This window comes from Drosophila melanogaster, chromosome X, assembly GCF_000001215.4.
Source record: "Drosophila melanogaster chromosome X".
NCBI classification, from domain to species: Eukaryota; Metazoa; Arthropoda; class Insecta; order Diptera; family Drosophilidae; genus Drosophila; species Drosophila melanogaster.
This window is the reverse complement of record NC_004354.4, coordinates 17,827,794-17,844,768: the sequence shown is the minus strand read 5'-3', so window position 1 is coordinate 17,844,768 and position 16,975 is coordinate 17,827,794. Positions and strand designations below refer to the sequence as shown.

Genomic DNA, 16,975 nt, shown 5'->3' with positions numbered 1-16,975 from the left:
TTACAGGTGTACAATTGCTTCGCTCTAGCTGGCAGCTCTGCTACCGGCAACCTTTCAACTCGCGACAACTTGTTATCGATAAACGCGCGCTTAACTTGCATTTGCGTCCTGCTTTATTTGTAATTTTGTCAAGAAACAAGGAAACCGGTATGCAAGCCTTTTTGAAAACGGGAAAATCAACGGCGGGATCCGGAGACAAGAGCCAGGGTACTCCGGCGGCGCGTCGCAAGCCACCGGCACCGTGGGTGGAGAAATAGTGAGTTGACGATGTCGCCAACTTGGAGCACATGCTAATTTAAGTGATTTCTATCCTTTTCGAATGACGAAAACAGCCGGCCACGCAATGTGGATGATGTGGTGGAGCAGTCCGAAGTGGTGGCCGTGCTGCGCAAGTGCGTTGAAGGCGGGGACCTGCCCAACATGCTGCTCTACGGACCGCCCGGCACGGGCAAGACCAGCACGATCCTGGCTGCCAGCCGACAGATCTTCGGCGACATGTTCAAGGACCGCATCCTCGAGCTGAACGCCTCCGACGAGCGTGGCATCAATGTGGTGCGCACCAAGATCAAAAACTTCTCGCAGCTGTCGGCCAGCAGTGTGCGTCCGGACGGTAAGCCGTGTCCGCCCTTCAAGATCATCATTCTGGACGAGGCCGATTCGATGACCCATGCCGCACAGTCTGCGCTGCGTCGCACCATGGAGAAGGAGAGCCGGAGCACCCGTTTTTGCCTGATCTGCAACTATGTGTCCCGAATTATCGTGCCAATCACGTCGCGTTGCTCTAAATTTCGCTTCAAGGCGCTGGGCGAAGACAAGGTGATCGATCGTTTGAAGTACATTTGCGAGATGGAGGGAGTAAAGATAGAGGACGATGCCTATAAATCCATTGTCAAAATTTCCGGCGGAGATCTGCGACGCGCTATCACCACCTTGCAGTCCTGCTACCGCCTTAAAGGGCCCGAGCACATCATCAACACTGCTGATCTGTTCGAGATGTCGGGCGTTATACCGGAGTACTATCTGGAGGATTACCTGGAGGTCTGTCGCTCTGGGAACTACGAGCGCCTGGAGCAGTTCGTGCGGGAGATTGGCTTCTCCGCCTACAGCGTTGGCCAAATGATGGAACAGTTCGTCGAGTTCATTGTCCATCATCCGGGGCTGAATGATCCGCAAAAGGCCACGATCTGCGATAAGCTGGGCGTACGTACTGACTGCATAGATAGATATGATTCCTCTTGTTTATTGCTGCCTTTATCCCACAGGAATGCTGCTTTCGACTGCAGGACGGCGGCTCCGAGTATCTGCAGATCATGGACCTTGGCTGCTGCATCATCTTAGCTTTAAAGTAATCTCATCCCACTCAGCACATTCATTACATGTACTTTATCCGCGACTGGAGTCTAAAATAAATGTTATATTTAATATGAAAATCTGGTAGTTGTATTTGTGTATAAAACGTAGATTTCATAATGATTAACGGGCGAATCTATACTAAGGTTTTTGGGACTTCACATTCGAGTTGAAATTTAGACCCCCAGTTCGCTCAACCAAATGCAAGTGCTTTGGTCTGGTTTAAGAATATTAATTTAAGGTAAATGATGTCGTTTCGCTAGTTGGTCACAAACTCAAACTCCTCCTCCTCACGTTCCCGCTTGACGGCCACTCCAACGCCAGATGATCCTCCTCCTCCTCCTCCTCCGCTGGCACTTCCTGCTCCCGAACCGGATGCGCCAGCGATGCTGCCCACGGCCGCCGCATCGCTGTCCACCTCCATCTTGAGATCTCCGCCGGCGCCGGTGCTCTCGCTCTTAACCTCCTGACCACCGCCGCCCCCAGATCCGCCGGAGCTGCCCACCGTTTTCGTTGTCGTAGTGGTGGTAAACTTGATGACGGGCTTGGGAATGGTCACCACCTGCTGCTTGGCCACCACGGAGTGTGGCCTCTTCGGACCATTGGCGCTGGAGACGGGCTTAACGACGGTCTTCAGTGGACGGCCCTCCACCGCCGACTTGGTCATTTTCTTGGGCTGATTAGTGGCCCGCAGTTTGTAGTTGACGCCGGTGAGACAGTAGCGGTCGGGCGGCAGTCGGAGACCGCAGTGCGGCTTAATGGGTGGCAGGGGCATGCTGTTGCGCACGTCGGCCACCTTGGCTAGAACGTGGCGCTCCAACGGCCCGGTGAAGCTCTTGTCCAGCGTAACCTCGGTGGCCAGACGCACGTCGTCCAAGTCGATGGTCTTCTTGCGCGCATGGTTGGCGTACACCTTGGCGTCGTCCAGAATGCAGGTTACATAGCCTGCAATGCAAGACAGCATTTAGGAAAATGATGTGGGAAAAGCAAGGCATTAATCGCCGCTTACGGAAGGTGAACTCCAGCAGTTGGTTGACCACGCGCGGCTCGTACTCCTGGACATTCAGCTCCTTCAGGATGGACATGATCACCTGCGCGTCCTTCGGCACGTGCTTGATTTGGGCACTGATCTTGGCCTTATCGGACTTCTCTGCGCTCATACTTCTATAGTTATTATGTTTACGTCGGCTTTGCTGCAAGAAGATTGTTTATTCCATTGAAATTGTGCACGTACATATATACGGGTCTATCGGAAATCGGTGAGCTTATGCGATACTATCGATGCAGACGTCTAGTGTGGAAAACGCCGCTGGACTGCAGGGTGGCAACTCTGGCTCTGGCCATTTAAAAAAAACGGCTAAATTAGAAATCGATTTTTAAATGTAGGAACAAATCTAATGAAGCTTATCCAAAATATTAAACAATAAGCATATTTCTACCAGATCACATAACACCACATTGGCATAATAGGTGGACCAATAGGTGGAATATTAACTATCAGAAACAACAATTTCAAAATATTTCGGAATTAACGAAACGAGAACAAATGGCAGAGTGAAATGAAGACTACAATTCTGTTTAGTTTTAATAAAGTCAAAAATTTCTCTCACACGACTTGATAAGCTTATTAACAAAACTTGAATACCCCAGTTGTGGAAAAACAAAAACGAAGTCCCGCCAAAAGGAGCTAAAAACTGTTAAATTAACGTAAGAAACTTTTATTCATTAAACGTACAGCTCTACATACAATATGCACTATACTTGGAAGACAATTGAAGCTTGTCGCGCATTATTACATTCATATACATTGTACAATGAAACTTTTAGCTTAGATACATACACATATTTCTTTATTATTATTTTAGATACGCTACATGTACGTTACGTGCTACAATAAATTAACTCTTTATTGTTCCGTCTTTAAATCGCCATCTCGCCGTGGTCAACATATAAAACCATCCATCCATTCGTCTCTCTTAGATATTTGCAAAATAACGCGCAAACAATTCGCGCACCAAAAACTTGGACGCAACTTTGACTCAAGTCCCACGATCAGTTATACATACAAGCATATATATATATACTATATAGCTCTATATAGACTACAAACTAGATTCTTGTCGAAAAAAAAAATTGATGCTTTAAGTAATATTTTCATTGTCAGAATGTATGCGTTTTAAGATTTCGTTAGCGCTTGCTCTATTTTGATTACTGGGGAGGGCTACCAGGTTCCCTCCTGGTCATGATTTGTGATCTCTATGTCTCTATAACTCAATTGCAGCTGCTGGCTGAAGCTGGCTGGCCCCTTCGGGTGTGCCTCTAGTAGTTGTAGGGTCCGTACTGCGAGCCATGATAGTAAGGTCCTGGGTAGATCTGCGGCTGGGCGTAGTTGGCATAAGGGGGATAGGGTGGCTGCTTCTGCGAGTAAACTGGAAATGGAAACCGAAAATTAGTCATTAGTTATATTAGAGGGTCAGCACGATGGACATACCTGGCATCAGGTACTGCAGGTTCAGCTGCTCCTCCTTCTCCCGCTCGTTGCGCAGGCAAACGGCCGCGCCGGAGAGCAGAATGGACGCCAGGAGACAGGTTCCGATTCCTGCCCAGGCCACGATGTACGACCAGTCGTAGGCGATCTTCGTGTTGTCGCGCAGGACCTAATAAATCAAGATATTCATCATTAGTTAATCCACATACATGCCCAATGCAGCTGGTGTACATACCGTGTTCCACTGCTGGAAGTAATCCTCGCCCACGACCTTCTCCTTCTCAAAGAACTCGACGGTGTGCCAGAGTCCCATGGCGCCGGCGGCCAGGAGACAGGTGACTAGCAGCAGTATCGAGGTGGCTGTGATGGCGCCCGACGACCGCTTCCAGCAGCCGGATAATCCGGTCCAGAACGCACAGAAGATGGTCACAAAGCTGATGATGAACAGAGCGATGCAGGAGCGGGCCAAATGGAGACGCGATGTGGCGTCCTCGTTGGCGATCTTCTCGTCCTCCGCCTGCGGGAAGTAGTCGATGTTCGAGCAGTGTGTCTCGATCGGTGACAAATAGGTGGGCACTGCGCGACGGGAATGGAAATGGATTAAATAACTCCCATGTGATGTAAAATGCAGCATTACTCACCCGCTGAAACTGGCGGCCGCTCCTTGGGATAGCAGATCCGGAACAAGCCTCGTGTCCTCGTGTAGTAATAGTACTTCACGTTCATGTTGTGCAACAACGACTCCGCATCCGAGTGCTTGGCGGCAAAGGACTGAAATCGAAAGGATAGTCCATATTAGCTAAGCTCAATTGCAGTTCAAAGTTATGGTTACAAGTGTTTGAAACTATCCTATCTTAGCTCTTAGCTCTGGCCCTACCCATACTTGTCTTAATAGCCACACATTTATTTATAGCCCGCGGATTAACCTTCTTAGGGAATTAGCGCCGCAATTCAAGCTCACGTCGCCAATTGTTATTCAATCGAATTGTACACTAAGCCCCCCCCACCCCCTCACCATCACATTTTCAATACATACTCATTAATAAAACCTGTTTCCGCCCCCTCGTGGGCGTATCTTGATAATGTGTCCAACTACCTCGCCCCAGACTCCATTAACAGTCGCAATCCCAGCGAGAAATACAGACAGTCAGCATTGAACCGCTGTCGATCATCATCATCCGGTCATCTTAACGATATACGGATGTTCGTACGGTGTGGGTTCGTATATGCTATATGCTATATGCTATATACTATATGATGCTATAGGTGCTATATGGCATACGCTCAAGTGTTGTATGCTATATGGCCCTAGTATCAGATTGCGTGGCAATTTGAACACGTTCCGCGGTTTTCCATTGTTTTTTTTTTTTTTTTGGCATTTGCTGCTGGCTTGAGCAATTCTCGAGTGCGGGTTTACGACCCAAGGTTCATGATGCATACATTGTACAGTGCGTTTCTGGGCTGTAAGGCTGTGCCGGCGGTGTCAGAGATCTCCAGCTGATCATTGTCACCAGGGGTCGTGCCTCAGCGGAGTTCGTTTGGTAACTCAGTTAATGTTGCGGCCTTGGGCTTAATGGGTGTGCTAATCTGATAATTAAGATCTATCATGATATAACCCAGATATGATCTTTGATCCATGTGAAAAAGAGTCTAGTGTGCAGCCAATGCTTATAAGCAATACTATCCATCATAATTGATATGGGAATTATACCAAATCAGTCAATATGAATGAGAACATCATTTTTACTCAAATTCATCATAAGTCACCTTTAGTTGAATCTCCAATCTAAAGTGTGATCATAGATGAATTAAAATATGACGCATTCGATTAAATCAACATTCGAAACCCACTACTGTCCATTGAGTGTGTGGAATCGTGTTTGGAACACCATGGAACATCCACGTAGTGCTGTATAGTATTTCGATCCCTAATCAACAGAAATTTCTCTGCGAGTGAAATCCAACTATTCCGAGTGATATCACGTTCTTCACGTTTTGGCACTTTGCCAGAAATTCTACGATTTCGGTTGACGCGGATGATCGTTGGCTTTTCCACCTTTTCTACCAAGTGGCGAGGGAAATCGCATACAAAGAAGAGGAGAGACGAGACGAGACGAGTTTTTCTCCATTGCAGCCATGCATTTTCATGAGGGGCAAAAGAAATGGAGTCGAAAAACTTGTTTATGTCCGGTACTTAAACAACAATGGGAAATACCAAAAAAATGTAAAAAAAAAGGAGATATTTAAGAGGTGGGGTGTTCGACGCCCAGTTCATATCGAAAAGAGTTTTCAGTTTTTTTTTTTTTGCTATCTATACCCAAATATGTACATACATATATGCATCGAACTGGGCGCTTATGTAAATCGCCGGCTGGCTGGAAAATGATTTTCGCTTGCGTAACTTTCGTCTGGAGACGACGATGGTCAGGGCAGCGTGAACTGGTTAGGGCGTTCCACCTTCCATTTCCATTTCCCTTTCCAACTATCCATCTATCCAACTATCCATCTATCCAACTATCCATCTATCCAACTATCCCCATTACCACTACCATTGGCTTCTATTGGGAAATGTTTTCGCTTGGCTCGCAGGGCTACCTCGTTATTAGCGCCTCTTCAGCGGATTAATTTTGTAACTTTCTTATGAAAGTCTGGGGCAATTAAGGGCCCCTCGAACTGGTAATTCGTATAACAGATGCAACAAACTAAATTGTGCAGCATTCATTGGGGAATCAGAGGCCCCTGAGTTGGATTAGAAACGCATTGGGCTGTGAAAAGAAAAAAAAAAACAAAAAACGTTGGGGAGACAAAAATGCCCAGAAATCCGAAGAAATCGGAAAGAGGGTGGAGATGCAGGTGGAAAACGAGAGCGATTCGAATTATCGGTTGGTTAGCTGGATTAATACGGCATATTATATAGATACAGATACAGATATCTATATAGTCATGTGGTTAAGGGGTTACGCATGGGGAGATATCGATTGCGAACAAAACTGTAATGCGAAAAGTGCTTCAAGGTTGATCGCTGATCGGATTGAAACGCAACGCAGTGCATCGGAGAAAATATGATAAAATATATGATAAACTATAGTACAATTATGCACGTTGTTCTGGGAACCGCAATCAATGCGATTTCATCTGCGGCACAACAACTTTCTTCAATCGAATCGGAAAGAAAGTCTTGCGAAAGGCTGTGTCAAAAAAGATTTAATTTGTTGCTGATAAGATAATCGCATGAATGGAACACTAAACCACGATTAATCGCTTAAAACGGGTGACTGCTAAAAACAGGGATTACATTTTAAGATATGTCAGCGTTTTGTACTGCACTAAAAGTCGATTGATATATTCTAATCGTAGTTTGTATATTGTAATAATATTTCAAGCGATCATAATGATAATCAAATGATTTTAAATTCAAGTTCCCAGTGTGTAGGAATTCCATTCGATCGCTGGAACTGCGGAACTGCAACCACTTGGCAATCGGCTGCTTGGTGGTTCAGTGGCTTAGTGGTTCGGTGGTTTGGTGGCTTGGTGGTTGCCTCAGTTTCCAGAGCTCAGTGGCTCAGTTGGACACTTGGTAAGCTGGCAAGTTGGTAAGTTGGTAAGTTGGCAAGGCATAAATATTTTTATGACACCCGGGCCGCAGCACATGCGAAACTAGTTTGGGGCCTACTACCTACTGCCAAGAGTGCAGAGCAGACCCCAACCGCCTAACCCCTCCCCCTTCGCTTCGTAAACCCCATTTTGTGGCAACGACGGATGTCGGTGATTAGCCAATCGGACGGCATTTGTGCGACTGAAACCAGATGAATTAAAGCCCGCCGAGAGGGGCAAACTGGATCGGTTCTTGGGAGCAGGGACAGGATGGATGGACAGCAGCTGTGCTCCAAGTTTCCCCAACTCCAAAACGTGAAAAACAACCAATCGTGAAATGCACTCAAGTCAAGGACGCACAAATTCTGCCCACCGGCGGCATTTTCCGTTGAATTGTATTGGAACACCTCCCACTCGGGCGAACAAATACCAATGGGATTAGTAATGCGAGTATTCTACGTATTTCTGGCTAACAACAATTACGCTTTAATATAAACAAAGTGAATATCTCAAATATATTTCAAGAGAAAAATCAGTAAACACAGCAGTTACCTTTAAGTATTATTTGATCTCCTAAGTTATATGATATATATAACATATGATTGAGTATTATTATATTTCAACCTAAATACTACTTTTCAGAAAATTGTTTTACTATCCCGACAGCTTGTTTCAGAATAACACCTGTTGGCAGCCTTTATTTAAACACTTCTAGTCGTTTATGCCGCCCATTTTGTTGCAGTGCAGCCATTAATGAATAATTTATAACACACTGCACCCAAGACAATACAAAACAAAAAACAGTTTGCAACAATTCCGATGCACAGACAACATCAATTTAAGCCATCGAACAACTGGTTTCTCTATTTCTGGTTTCTCGATTTGTCAAAAACGGATAAAAAAAAAAAACAACCAGAAAAAACTGAAAAAACGAAAAAAGGTCGTGGGAGCACGACATTGAGGAAAGATCGCTGAGGTATTTCAATTCGACATCGCATTCTTGACACTCGTGGCCCACACAGATACTCGGATCTTCAGATGGACAGATTGTTAGATACAAAGATCGCAATTACATTTTGTACAATTTTTCGTGGAAGAATCTGCGACGCGGAAGTCGCCAAAATTGTTGAAAATAAAGAGGCGATAATGAAATAGTAATATAATAATAGTGGGGAGCAGCAGAAACCTGAAACCTGATTGAAATCAAATGATTTGTTTATTGATTCAAGTGGCACACACACACAAATTTGGTTTGCTCTGCCCGTCTTTTATTTACATCCAGCAATTTGTTTATATTTTTTATTAATTTTTTTGTTTATATATATTTTTTCCACTTTTGCGGGAAGCGAAAGCGTTTTCAATCGCACGCTCAAGCGGTCGCCATAATGAGGAACCTCGGATGCTGCGATCTTCGAGATGAAAGAATCTCGCATGCGGATAATTGCGATGAAATTGAGTTTCGTCTATCGCATAGCCTTAATTTTCAATTGCCGGAACCGGATTATTCGCTGGAAAACGGCAATCTGAAGGGTGTTCGAAAACTTTTCTGGTGAAATGGTTTATTATTTATGATATAAAGATATCAACATAAATATCATATTTCTGCTGCTGTTCCTTTGTAAATCTTGGAAATATATATCGAATTTATACATTCGATTTTTCGCTGGAAAATAACGATTTTGCAGAAGTTAAATATTTACACATGGAATCATTGTTTATCCTTTGTGAATCTTGGAAATATATATCTAATTTATACATTCGATTTTTCGCTGGAAAATAACAATTTCGCAGGTGTTAAATATTTACACGTGGAATCATTGTTTATCAATGGAAATATAATATTTTTGACTATGTTTCTCCTTGAAGAGTTTGTGGAAACTCCCTTTCCATATAATTGACTCGTTATGTGGCTAGAAAGAAAGCCATTTGGAACCGGAAACAGCGACCAGTTGCCGATAATCTCCGTTTCTTATCCAAAATTCTCCCAGGCTAAAATCAAAACAAATTCTATTGGCTTCGAGCCAAGTACAATTAATTCGATGCTAATTCAAGTCAATCGCGGGAAGTGCTGATTAATCAAGCTGGAATTTCACATGATGTCAGCAATAAAATAATAAATTAGGTACTCAATGATGGCGTCAATAGCCATCGGCGGTGCAGTAAATTCAAAATAAAAAGCAACTGAGTTCCACTTCAGTTGAAATGCCGTAAAAAACGCGAGGAAAGGTGGCCGAATGAAGAAGAAAAGAAATCTTCTGTCACACACGGCGTATGCGCAACCCCAGCTGAAAATAATTAATTTCACATCGCGAATTAACATGTGTTTGTTTCGCTTCGTCTTTCTGCCGACAAAAAAGCTTACTAAGCGTAAAGACCCAGCACGAAATTCATTCATTGCCAAATGGCAGGGAAAACGGCCAACTGGAAAGAGCCGGGCCAACTAAATAAATGAGCAACGCCAGCTTTTCATTTGATATTTGATTTGGTTTTGGTTTTGCTTTTGGGTTTTTGTGTTTCAACCGCTTTTTCCATTGGACATACTCGTACCAGATATGTTTTTGGCTTTTTTGTCATCGCATTGCATTGCCCAAAGTGAGACTGCTGCAAAATGAAATCGAAGACACGGCAAAATCAAGGTTTGCACATCGCAAATTCACGCAGAGAAAAAATATTTGTAAATAAATATATGGGTTAGGTTTTGAAGTCTCGAAAAGAAAAGGGGTAACAATGCGCCAGAAATTCCCAATACTTTGGGCTTATTATGGAATATCTTAGGAGAAAACTAGCTAATTACTTGTTATACAATGTTCTATTGAAATTTAAATAGCTAGCATATGTCAAAGATATTTATTATCTGAGTAGTTAATCAGAGCGCACAACATACTATGACCTTATGTCTACGATCATCACAGTTTATAATTCATTTTTCTTAGCGTGGGGAGAAGGGTTTTCTCTTTTCACCGATCGAACAACGAACCCCGCGATTGGAGTTAAAGACACGGCCAAAACGCAGCTCCATCAATTTGGGCTTGGGTGCCCGGGGATATCAGACACCCACCCCCCCTCGCCCAGCCCAAGAAGAGAGGGAAAGAGAGAGAGAGAGAGACTGAGAGAGAAGCACCACCTGCGAGTTAGGGCCAAAAAGCGAAGTGGCAAACCAAACCGGCCAACTAGCCGCATACCAATTTTGAGTCGTCGTGCTTGTCTCGAAAACGTGAAACGAGTGAAAACTCAACTCGAAAACCAGTTCGTGGGGTGGGTCTGCGGAGGGCGAGGGGCTGCTGTGCGATATAGGCGTGGATACGATCCAACGCCCCAAAGCCAAAGCCAAATGCTTTGGCCTAAGACAAAACCAAAAAACGACATGGCTGTGGCATGCCAGCCACTACAAGAGTACTTCGAACACGATGGACCCACCCAACGAGGAGCAGGATCGGTGGGGAAATCAAGAAGTAGATGGTGAAGCTAGTGGTCAGGGCGAAGATCTGGAAAATTCAAGGAAAAGGGCAGCCTGCAGGCTAAGAAAAGGAAGAATTAAACTCTAAACAGTATGCAATCTAATGTACATATACCAACAAGACATACAATTAAAGATAATATAAGATATAGGGGTATTTAAAGGAAAGTAACAACACAGAGCTTCCTTTTCCACCATAATAGTTTCCATTTGACTTCTTTCGAAGAAAACATCTGTAATTAGCTAAAGAAAGGTTGGAAGTGATGATATTCTGACACCATCATCATGATTCCCTCGACTGACTCCCCCGGATTCCCATTCTTTGAGTAGCGCTCATAATCGCTGTGGGTATTTAGTTCTCCACTCCCCTGGGGATGCACTTCATAGGACCCTAGGGTTTCCTGTGGCCAAGTAGCCCATCTCGAGTTACCTGCTGCACCTGAGCGGTTCTTCAAAGGCTCTTACAGGGGCGGAAATCGAAGGAGAACGGAGATATGGAGATGGAGGAGATGGAGGTGGAGGAGGAGGAGGAACAAGAAACGTGGATGGGGAGAAGGGAGCGATGACCCAAAATGGGGGAGGTCAAGGCAGACGATTGCTTCTAATGGCTTTATAAGTGCCCAGGCTCTGAAGACTTCGACGCTGGGCGAGATTCGAACGAATCTCACCGCAATTATCGTTCCCTCGATTCCATTGAAACTTTCGGATTAGGCGACAAAGTCGAAAAACGTGCAAATATTTTCAGCACACTTTGAGTGCTTTTCTTCCTCTTCTTCAGCTTTGTTTTTTATTGTTTTTTTTTTTGTTTAGCTAACTTGTTTTGGTATGATTGGTATGCGCACGCACACCGCCGCGATTTTACACCTATTTCTATAGAGCTCTCCGCATCTAAAATTCTCTCGGCTGCACCTACAAGACGGAGTTGGATTTTCTACAGTGCCACTTCATTAAGACAAACTGCTGCTTATTTGAAAGAAATTAAAACACACATATGCTGCGATTGCTTTCGGCCCTTTAAGAGGCGGATTATAACTGAGATTTCAGTTAGCTAGTTGTATTTCATAAATAGTGAAGTAACCAACATAAAATTGAAAATTAGATTACTTGGAAGAATGGGAAGTGTTGTAATCCGCAGTTTGACTGTATTTGCAATGCAAACTGTAAAATTGTGTACTCCTTCCACTTCACCGCCCCTTTCTTCTTTTTCTGCGGCCTCTTCTGCCTGGGCTCTTCTTCGTTTTTTCGCTTGGCTAAGCGCTCGCGTAGAAAGTTTGAACGTTAACGGCCGTTGCCCATCCTCCACAGGCCCCTCTCGATCAACACCGCACCACTCCCTCCCTTCTTCCCTACCCACCTCCTTCCAATGCCAGTTGTTCGTGTATTTGCTTTCGACCTTTCTTCTTCTCCGCCTTGCCCTTTTTCTTTTTCTTTCGGCCAAGCACAAAACGAGCGACTGTTACTGTTACCTCCGTTTGTTGCTGTTGCCTTCGTGGTTGCCTCTCCGCTCCTCTCCTCCCTTTTCACCTACTCCTCCTCCTGCTTCTTTTTTCTCGCCCTCCTACTCCGCACAGTGGGCCGCGCACACCTGTATGCAGTGCACAAATGTCAGCAAGTGCATCTTAATTACATATCTTGTTTATCTAAGCATCGCTATAGATAAGATTCTCGGAAGAGGACGGATTTTAAAAGATATGCAAAGATGTTTGTAGAACTAAATGTCTCCTACTATTATTAGTAAAATATAATACACATTATTCTCTGGACATAGTCGAACGGGCTTAATTCCTTGGAAATTATGGAGATATTCGTTCCGGTTTTAATATTAATTAAGTATGAAAACTTTAATCCTTATCGTATTTATTTACTATGCTTCCAATGGCATTTGTGAAATGAAGCCACTTATTTTCAAAATATATTTAATAATATAATATAGTACTCTGCTATACTTTCCAGAAGACGAAGTCCTAAACTCTAGCAAGTTATTTTCAACAACTAATATCTATTGTATAAGTAGGGCCTAAATTAGGATATTTTCAATTTCCCTACCCATTTTAAATATTTCCATTGTATCGTACCATTATATCGTTGTCTTGCACGACTTTGAACCCGATCTTTTCCGATTTCTTAAGCTATTGCCTAATCCCAGCCTGGATCTACTTTAGCCACATCTCTGGGACCAATGTGCAGAGCTCGTAAGCGGAGCTAAAGCTCCGTCTTAAGCGGGAGAGTCTTCGGCTTTGGTTGTAACTCTGTCTCTGGCTGTGGCTTCTGCCACGCAGTCGCAGATGCACCGTATATTTCGGTGGCGCTGGCTCTGGCCTTAGCTGATTATGTATTCCAAGCGGATGGGCCTTGGGTTAATTCGATTCGTAGCCCCCACCTTCTCTGGCACTGAAGACTAAAGACACTGTAGACTGCAGATTGAAGACTCACCTGTATCTGGTTGCGCCAGACATCGTAGTGCAGCCAATTATCCGTGGAGAAGGCGATCGCCAGCAGGGCGGTGGCGATGATCGCGCAGATCGTCGCTATAGATAGGGTTACGGCCGAGCAGGGCATGCTGGTGTTTTATTCCGGATCTGTTTCGAAATCTCAGCTATTTTGGGGCTATGATACGGGATTTATCCAACGAAAATCCCCGAGAAGAAAACAACAACTACAGTTGCTATTATTTTTCTTTCGTTTCGTGATCTCTAGCGTCTTCGACGTCTTCTTCTTCCGCAGCTAGATTCTGCCGCTTCTTCTTGAACTGCTACTGCTGCTGCACAAATACACAGTTAAAAGAGCAGCAACCAGTTTGGAAGGCACAGCAAAAAAAAAGCCAACGTTCGTTAAAAAAAATAATAATTTTAGCAACGGGCCAGCACTAACACACTGACACGGGCTCCACTGCACACGCTCACAACACTACACACACACACACGCACGCCGGCGAAGAATCTGAGCTGGAGAATTGAGAACGGAGAACTGAGAATCTGAATCTGGGCAGCAAAGAGACGGAGAACTGATAGCCAAGACGTTGTGATCGCAACAACGTTCGCCAGCGGACTGAAAATCGTCGGCGACTGAGCCAGACTTCAGGTAATACCAAATACCCATATACCATACCCATACCCATACCCATAGTCTCAAGTCGCAGTCGGCGTCTCAGTCGGCGTTTCATTTGAGCGCTTTGCAATGCAACCGGACTGAGGGGGGAGGAGAGTTAGGAGCAGGAGGCAAGGAGACGGTGCCTCTTCTACCTGCTGGATAAAGCAAAAACAAGAAAGGAGAGACTGTTTCGGCAAACGAACCATGGAATACCCTCACAGAATGCTTATATCTCTGCCAATTTGAGGCGAACTTGATATGATCTTTCATAAGCTCATTATACATTTATGTACGAAGTTTCAGATTTTCATATTCGATAACGTAAGATTTGTGTTAATTGTGACTTTATGTTAACGCATCTACAAAACCCAACACTGGATAATCCAGATAACAAAACGCGATGATAGACAAGGCAAATCATGATATCCCGTAAACACATATGCCCAGTTGAGATTTGCAGAAATAACGTTAGATATATAAGAGCTAGTAACCTTTTGTTAGGGTATACGAAAGGCAAACAACAACAAAGCAGCAGCCTGTTGATCTTTTCGTATGTTTGTTTGGTATTTGGTATGCGGTGCTGCCTGTGCAATGGAGTCCCAGTCCCACTGGGCAGGAAGGTAGGACGCGAGGCACACAGCCACATGGGCGTAGGCGGTGGGCTGGAACTCGAAGGGGGCGTTCGAAGGGGTGTGCTGGTGCTCCCATATCTCGACCGTATCGCAGTTATGCCACGCCAGATCGTAACTCTGTCAAAACTGAGCCACATATTTTATTAGCAAGATATTGGAATCAGGCTCCTAAAAACAAATACCCATTACACTGAAGGATCATAATTGGAGTTTCTGCGGAATGTGAATATCATTATTTGACACGTCAATATCATTGCCTGCACACCCATTTAAACGGTTTTGTTTTTGAGCCTGAATAAACATGCATGAATTTGCCTATATCTAAAATGGTTCATTTGAAAATCGACTTGTAAGAACAATGCGTCCAGCTGATAGAGAGTCATTAACTTCTGGGGCGAGAATTTTTTGTATATTCAAATGCCTAATCTGAAATTCCGCCCACATGAGTGCGATTAGTTCGGCCTTTTCCACCGCCCGCTGCTAATCAGGGCGCAGCCGATTTCTCGCAGTGTGCAATTGACCCAAAGATGCTGCGACTGCGCAGGTAAAAAATATATACACACAGACATCTCGTGTACGGACATATCCATATAGAGATAGGTGTTTGTGTTTGTGCGGCATTGGCATCTCGCTGCGTCTACTTGCTGTTGTTGTTGTTGATTTTCATCGGCTTTAATGCCTTTGTCTATTTTGGGTTTCTGTTTATGGCGTGGGTTTTTCTCAATTGCATTTTTGGGCGCGCTCTCGACTGCAGCAGCAAAAGCACAGTGGCGGGCAGAGAGATAGCAGCGTTTAAGAAATTAAGAAATATGCATATAGAAAATCGCCTAAAAACTGAAAGAATTTAATACCCTAAAGAGGTGCTGTTTGATTCATTTTTAAATGTATAAATTGGATACGCTTTGCTATTATTTTGTCCTATTTTTCATCTTTAACGTGATACACATTGATTATATTAGTTCTAGACCATGAAATTCCCAAATTTTAAAGACGTACGCTTTAAATGTACCATGTTAATTAGTTATTCTCTGGCAAAATGTAACAAAATTGGAAACTACCATATTGACGGGCATTGTAAGTGTCGTATGTGTGAGTGTGGAAATACCAGAATTACCTAAATAACAACAAGAATAGCCGTGCACTTATAAAGCAATGTTTGTAATCGGATCGCATTGGCATGTTGGCCAGTTGAGTTCAGTTCTCAATTGCTGGCCAAAAGTTTTTGGCCCCTCGAGTGTCTGACTGTCAGTCAGTCTGTCTCTTTCTGCGCCCCATTACCCCTCTCCCTCTCTCTCTCACACTGCTCATATAATTCGTTTTCTTTTTGCATTCCGATGGAATTCCACAACGTCGCAGTTTGTTGTTGTGGTTGTTGTGCTGTCCCGACTTGTTGTCACTTTTTTCAGTGTTCAGTTGTCAGTTTTTAGTTTTCAATTTTTTTGTTTCAGTTACCCGAGGTGGTGGCAACCAGCATTGTGCGTTATGCATGCCGTCCGGCAGTTAATTCACAGTTTAGCACAAATTATTAAATATTTGACGGGCCGCAACGAAAGTGAGAGCGGCGTCGTTGGTGAAAAGGCCCTACACTTCCGCCACTGCACACAGAATGGCTAATTTATGCGATTATTGGTAAGACGGCATTGGCAAGACGGCCCAGTTCGGTCGTCTGTCTGTCATTTTAATAACTCTTGCATTGTGGCCAAGCAGAAATAACACAAAGCCCAGCGAAACGTGTTCGCCGCAGTGAAAGTAAGAGCCAAAGTCAACAGTCACCCGGTAACTGGCAACTGGCAACAGGCAAAAGGCAACAGGTGGTGACCGCGACGGTCAGAAGCCGAAAACGGCAACGGTTCCCAGCGCATCCCTGGCAATAGATGGTGGGGATGGGGAGAATCCGATCCCCAAATGGCAAGGGGCCATCGGATATCAAATGCTATAAATGATGTAGCATGAAGATTTCTTTTTCGGCGGTAGTCAAATATGATTATCAAACTAAACTTATTTATTCCTCTAAACTTCTTTGCTAAACCATAATTTCTGATTTATTGGAGCTTAATAAAACATGCAACATTTCTAGAAGTAAACATGACGTTTTGGAAACCAGCCCAATATTTATTACCAGGAAGGCATTTTCAAATTCCACGTGATTTCATTTGGGTTCGATCATTACTCCTCTGAAACCATCCAACCTTATGCATTCTCGGCAATTTTTAGGTCCTCAGATGCAGCATTTTAAAATATAATACGTTTTTTGTGTTTATTAATCCTTAATCGATTTTTCGATCTTTACATTGCAACCATTTGAAGTCGAGAAGTAAAGTGAGTTTTTAGGAAAATATTTACTTTGTTGGTTTTCAGTATCAA

The 16,975-nt window shown here is 44.0% G+C and overlaps 3 protein-coding genes and 1 long non-coding RNA gene across 5 annotated transcripts; 2 read left to right on the top strand and 2 right to left on the bottom strand.

The window, feature by feature from the left end:
- The first annotated feature begins 64 nt into the window (after positions 1 to 64).
- On the top strand, positions 65 to 1,426 carry CG8142 (uncharacterized protein). Its single transcript, NM_133017.4, has 3 exons — positions 65 to 256; positions 333 to 1,200; positions 1,263 to 1,426. The coding sequence occupies exons 1-3, from the start codon at positions 150 to 152 to the stop codon at positions 1,347 to 1,349; spliced, it is 1,062 nt and encodes a 353-aa protein (NP_573245.1). The 5' UTR covers positions 65 to 149; the 3' UTR covers positions 1,350 to 1,426.
- Taf9 (TBP-associated factor 9) lies at positions 1,421 to 2,608 on the bottom strand. Its single transcript, NM_078667.4, has 2 exons — positions 2,360 to 2,608; positions 1,421 to 2,295 (listed from the first exon to the last, which is right to left on the bottom strand). The coding sequence occupies exons 1-2, from the start codon at positions 2,508 to 2,510 to the stop codon at positions 1,610 to 1,612; spliced, it is 837 nt and encodes a 278-aa protein (NP_523391.3). The 5' UTR covers positions 2,511 to 2,608; the 3' UTR covers positions 1,421 to 1,609.
- A 455-nt stretch (positions 2,609 to 3,063) lies between these two features.
- Positions 3,064 to 13,941, bottom strand: CG6398 (uncharacterized protein). Of its 2 annotated transcripts, none has more exons than NM_001298462.1 (5): positions 13,323 to 13,941; positions 4,480 to 4,609; positions 4,074 to 4,414; positions 3,842 to 4,007; positions 3,064 to 3,779 (listed from the first exon to the last, which is right to left on the bottom strand). In NM_001298462.1, exons 1-5 carry the CDS (start codon positions 13,446 to 13,448, stop codon positions 3,670 to 3,672), a joined length of 873 nt encoding a protein of 290 aa, NP_001285391.1. In that variant the 5' UTR covers positions 13,449 to 13,941; the 3' UTR covers positions 3,064 to 3,669. The 2 variants fall into 2 exon arrangements, with proteins under 2 accessions (NP_001285391.1, NP_573244.1); NM_133016.3 differs by having other exon boundaries at positions 3,176 to 3,779.
- On the top strand, positions 13,675 to 16,673 carry lncRNA:CR44691 (long non-coding RNA:CR44691). The gene is made up of 2 exons (NR_123934.1): positions 13,675 to 13,970; positions 16,060 to 16,673. It is a non-coding gene; the product is annotated as a long non-coding RNA:CR44691 (long non-coding RNA).
- The last annotated feature ends 302 nt before the right edge of the window (positions 16,674 to 16,975 follow it).

What these genes read in the sequence shown, in the direction of transcription:
- CG8142 (NM_133017.4), top strand. Translation starts at nt 150, where the DNA reads ATGCAAGCCTTTTTGAAAACGGGAAAATCAACGGCGGGATCCGGAGAC. An exon ending in GCACCGTGGGTGGAGAAATA is followed by an intron (nt 257 to 332) that starts GTGAGTTGACGA and finishes TGACGAAAACAG; the next exon opens with CCGGCCACGCAATGTGGATG. An exon ending in CGATCTGCGATAAGCTGGGC is followed by an intron (nt 1,201 to 1,262) that starts GTACGTACTGAC and finishes TTTATCCCACAG; the next exon opens with GAATGCTGCTTTCGACTGCA.
- Taf9 (NM_078667.4), bottom strand. Translation starts at nt 2,510, where the DNA reads ATGAGCGCAGAGAAGTCCGATAAGGCCAAGATCAGTGCCCAAATCAAG. An exon ending in ACTGCTGGAGTTCACCTTCC is followed by an intron (nt 2,296 to 2,359) that starts GTAAGCGGCGAT and finishes CTTGCATTGCAG; the next exon opens with GCTATGTAACCTGCATTCTG.
- CG6398 (NM_001298462.1), bottom strand. Translation starts at nt 13,448, where the DNA reads ATGCCCTGCTCGGCCGTAACCCTATCTATAGCGACGATCTGCGCGATC. An exon ending in TCTGGCGCAACCAGATACAG is followed by an intron (nt 4,610 to 13,322) that starts GTGAGTCTTCAA and finishes TTTCGATTTCAG; the next exon opens with TCCTTTGCCGCCAAGCACTC. An exon ending in GCGGCCGCCAGTTTCAGCGG is followed by an intron (nt 4,415 to 4,479) that starts GTGAGTAATGCT and finishes CCCGTCGCGCAG; the next exon opens with TGCCCACCTATTTGTCACCG.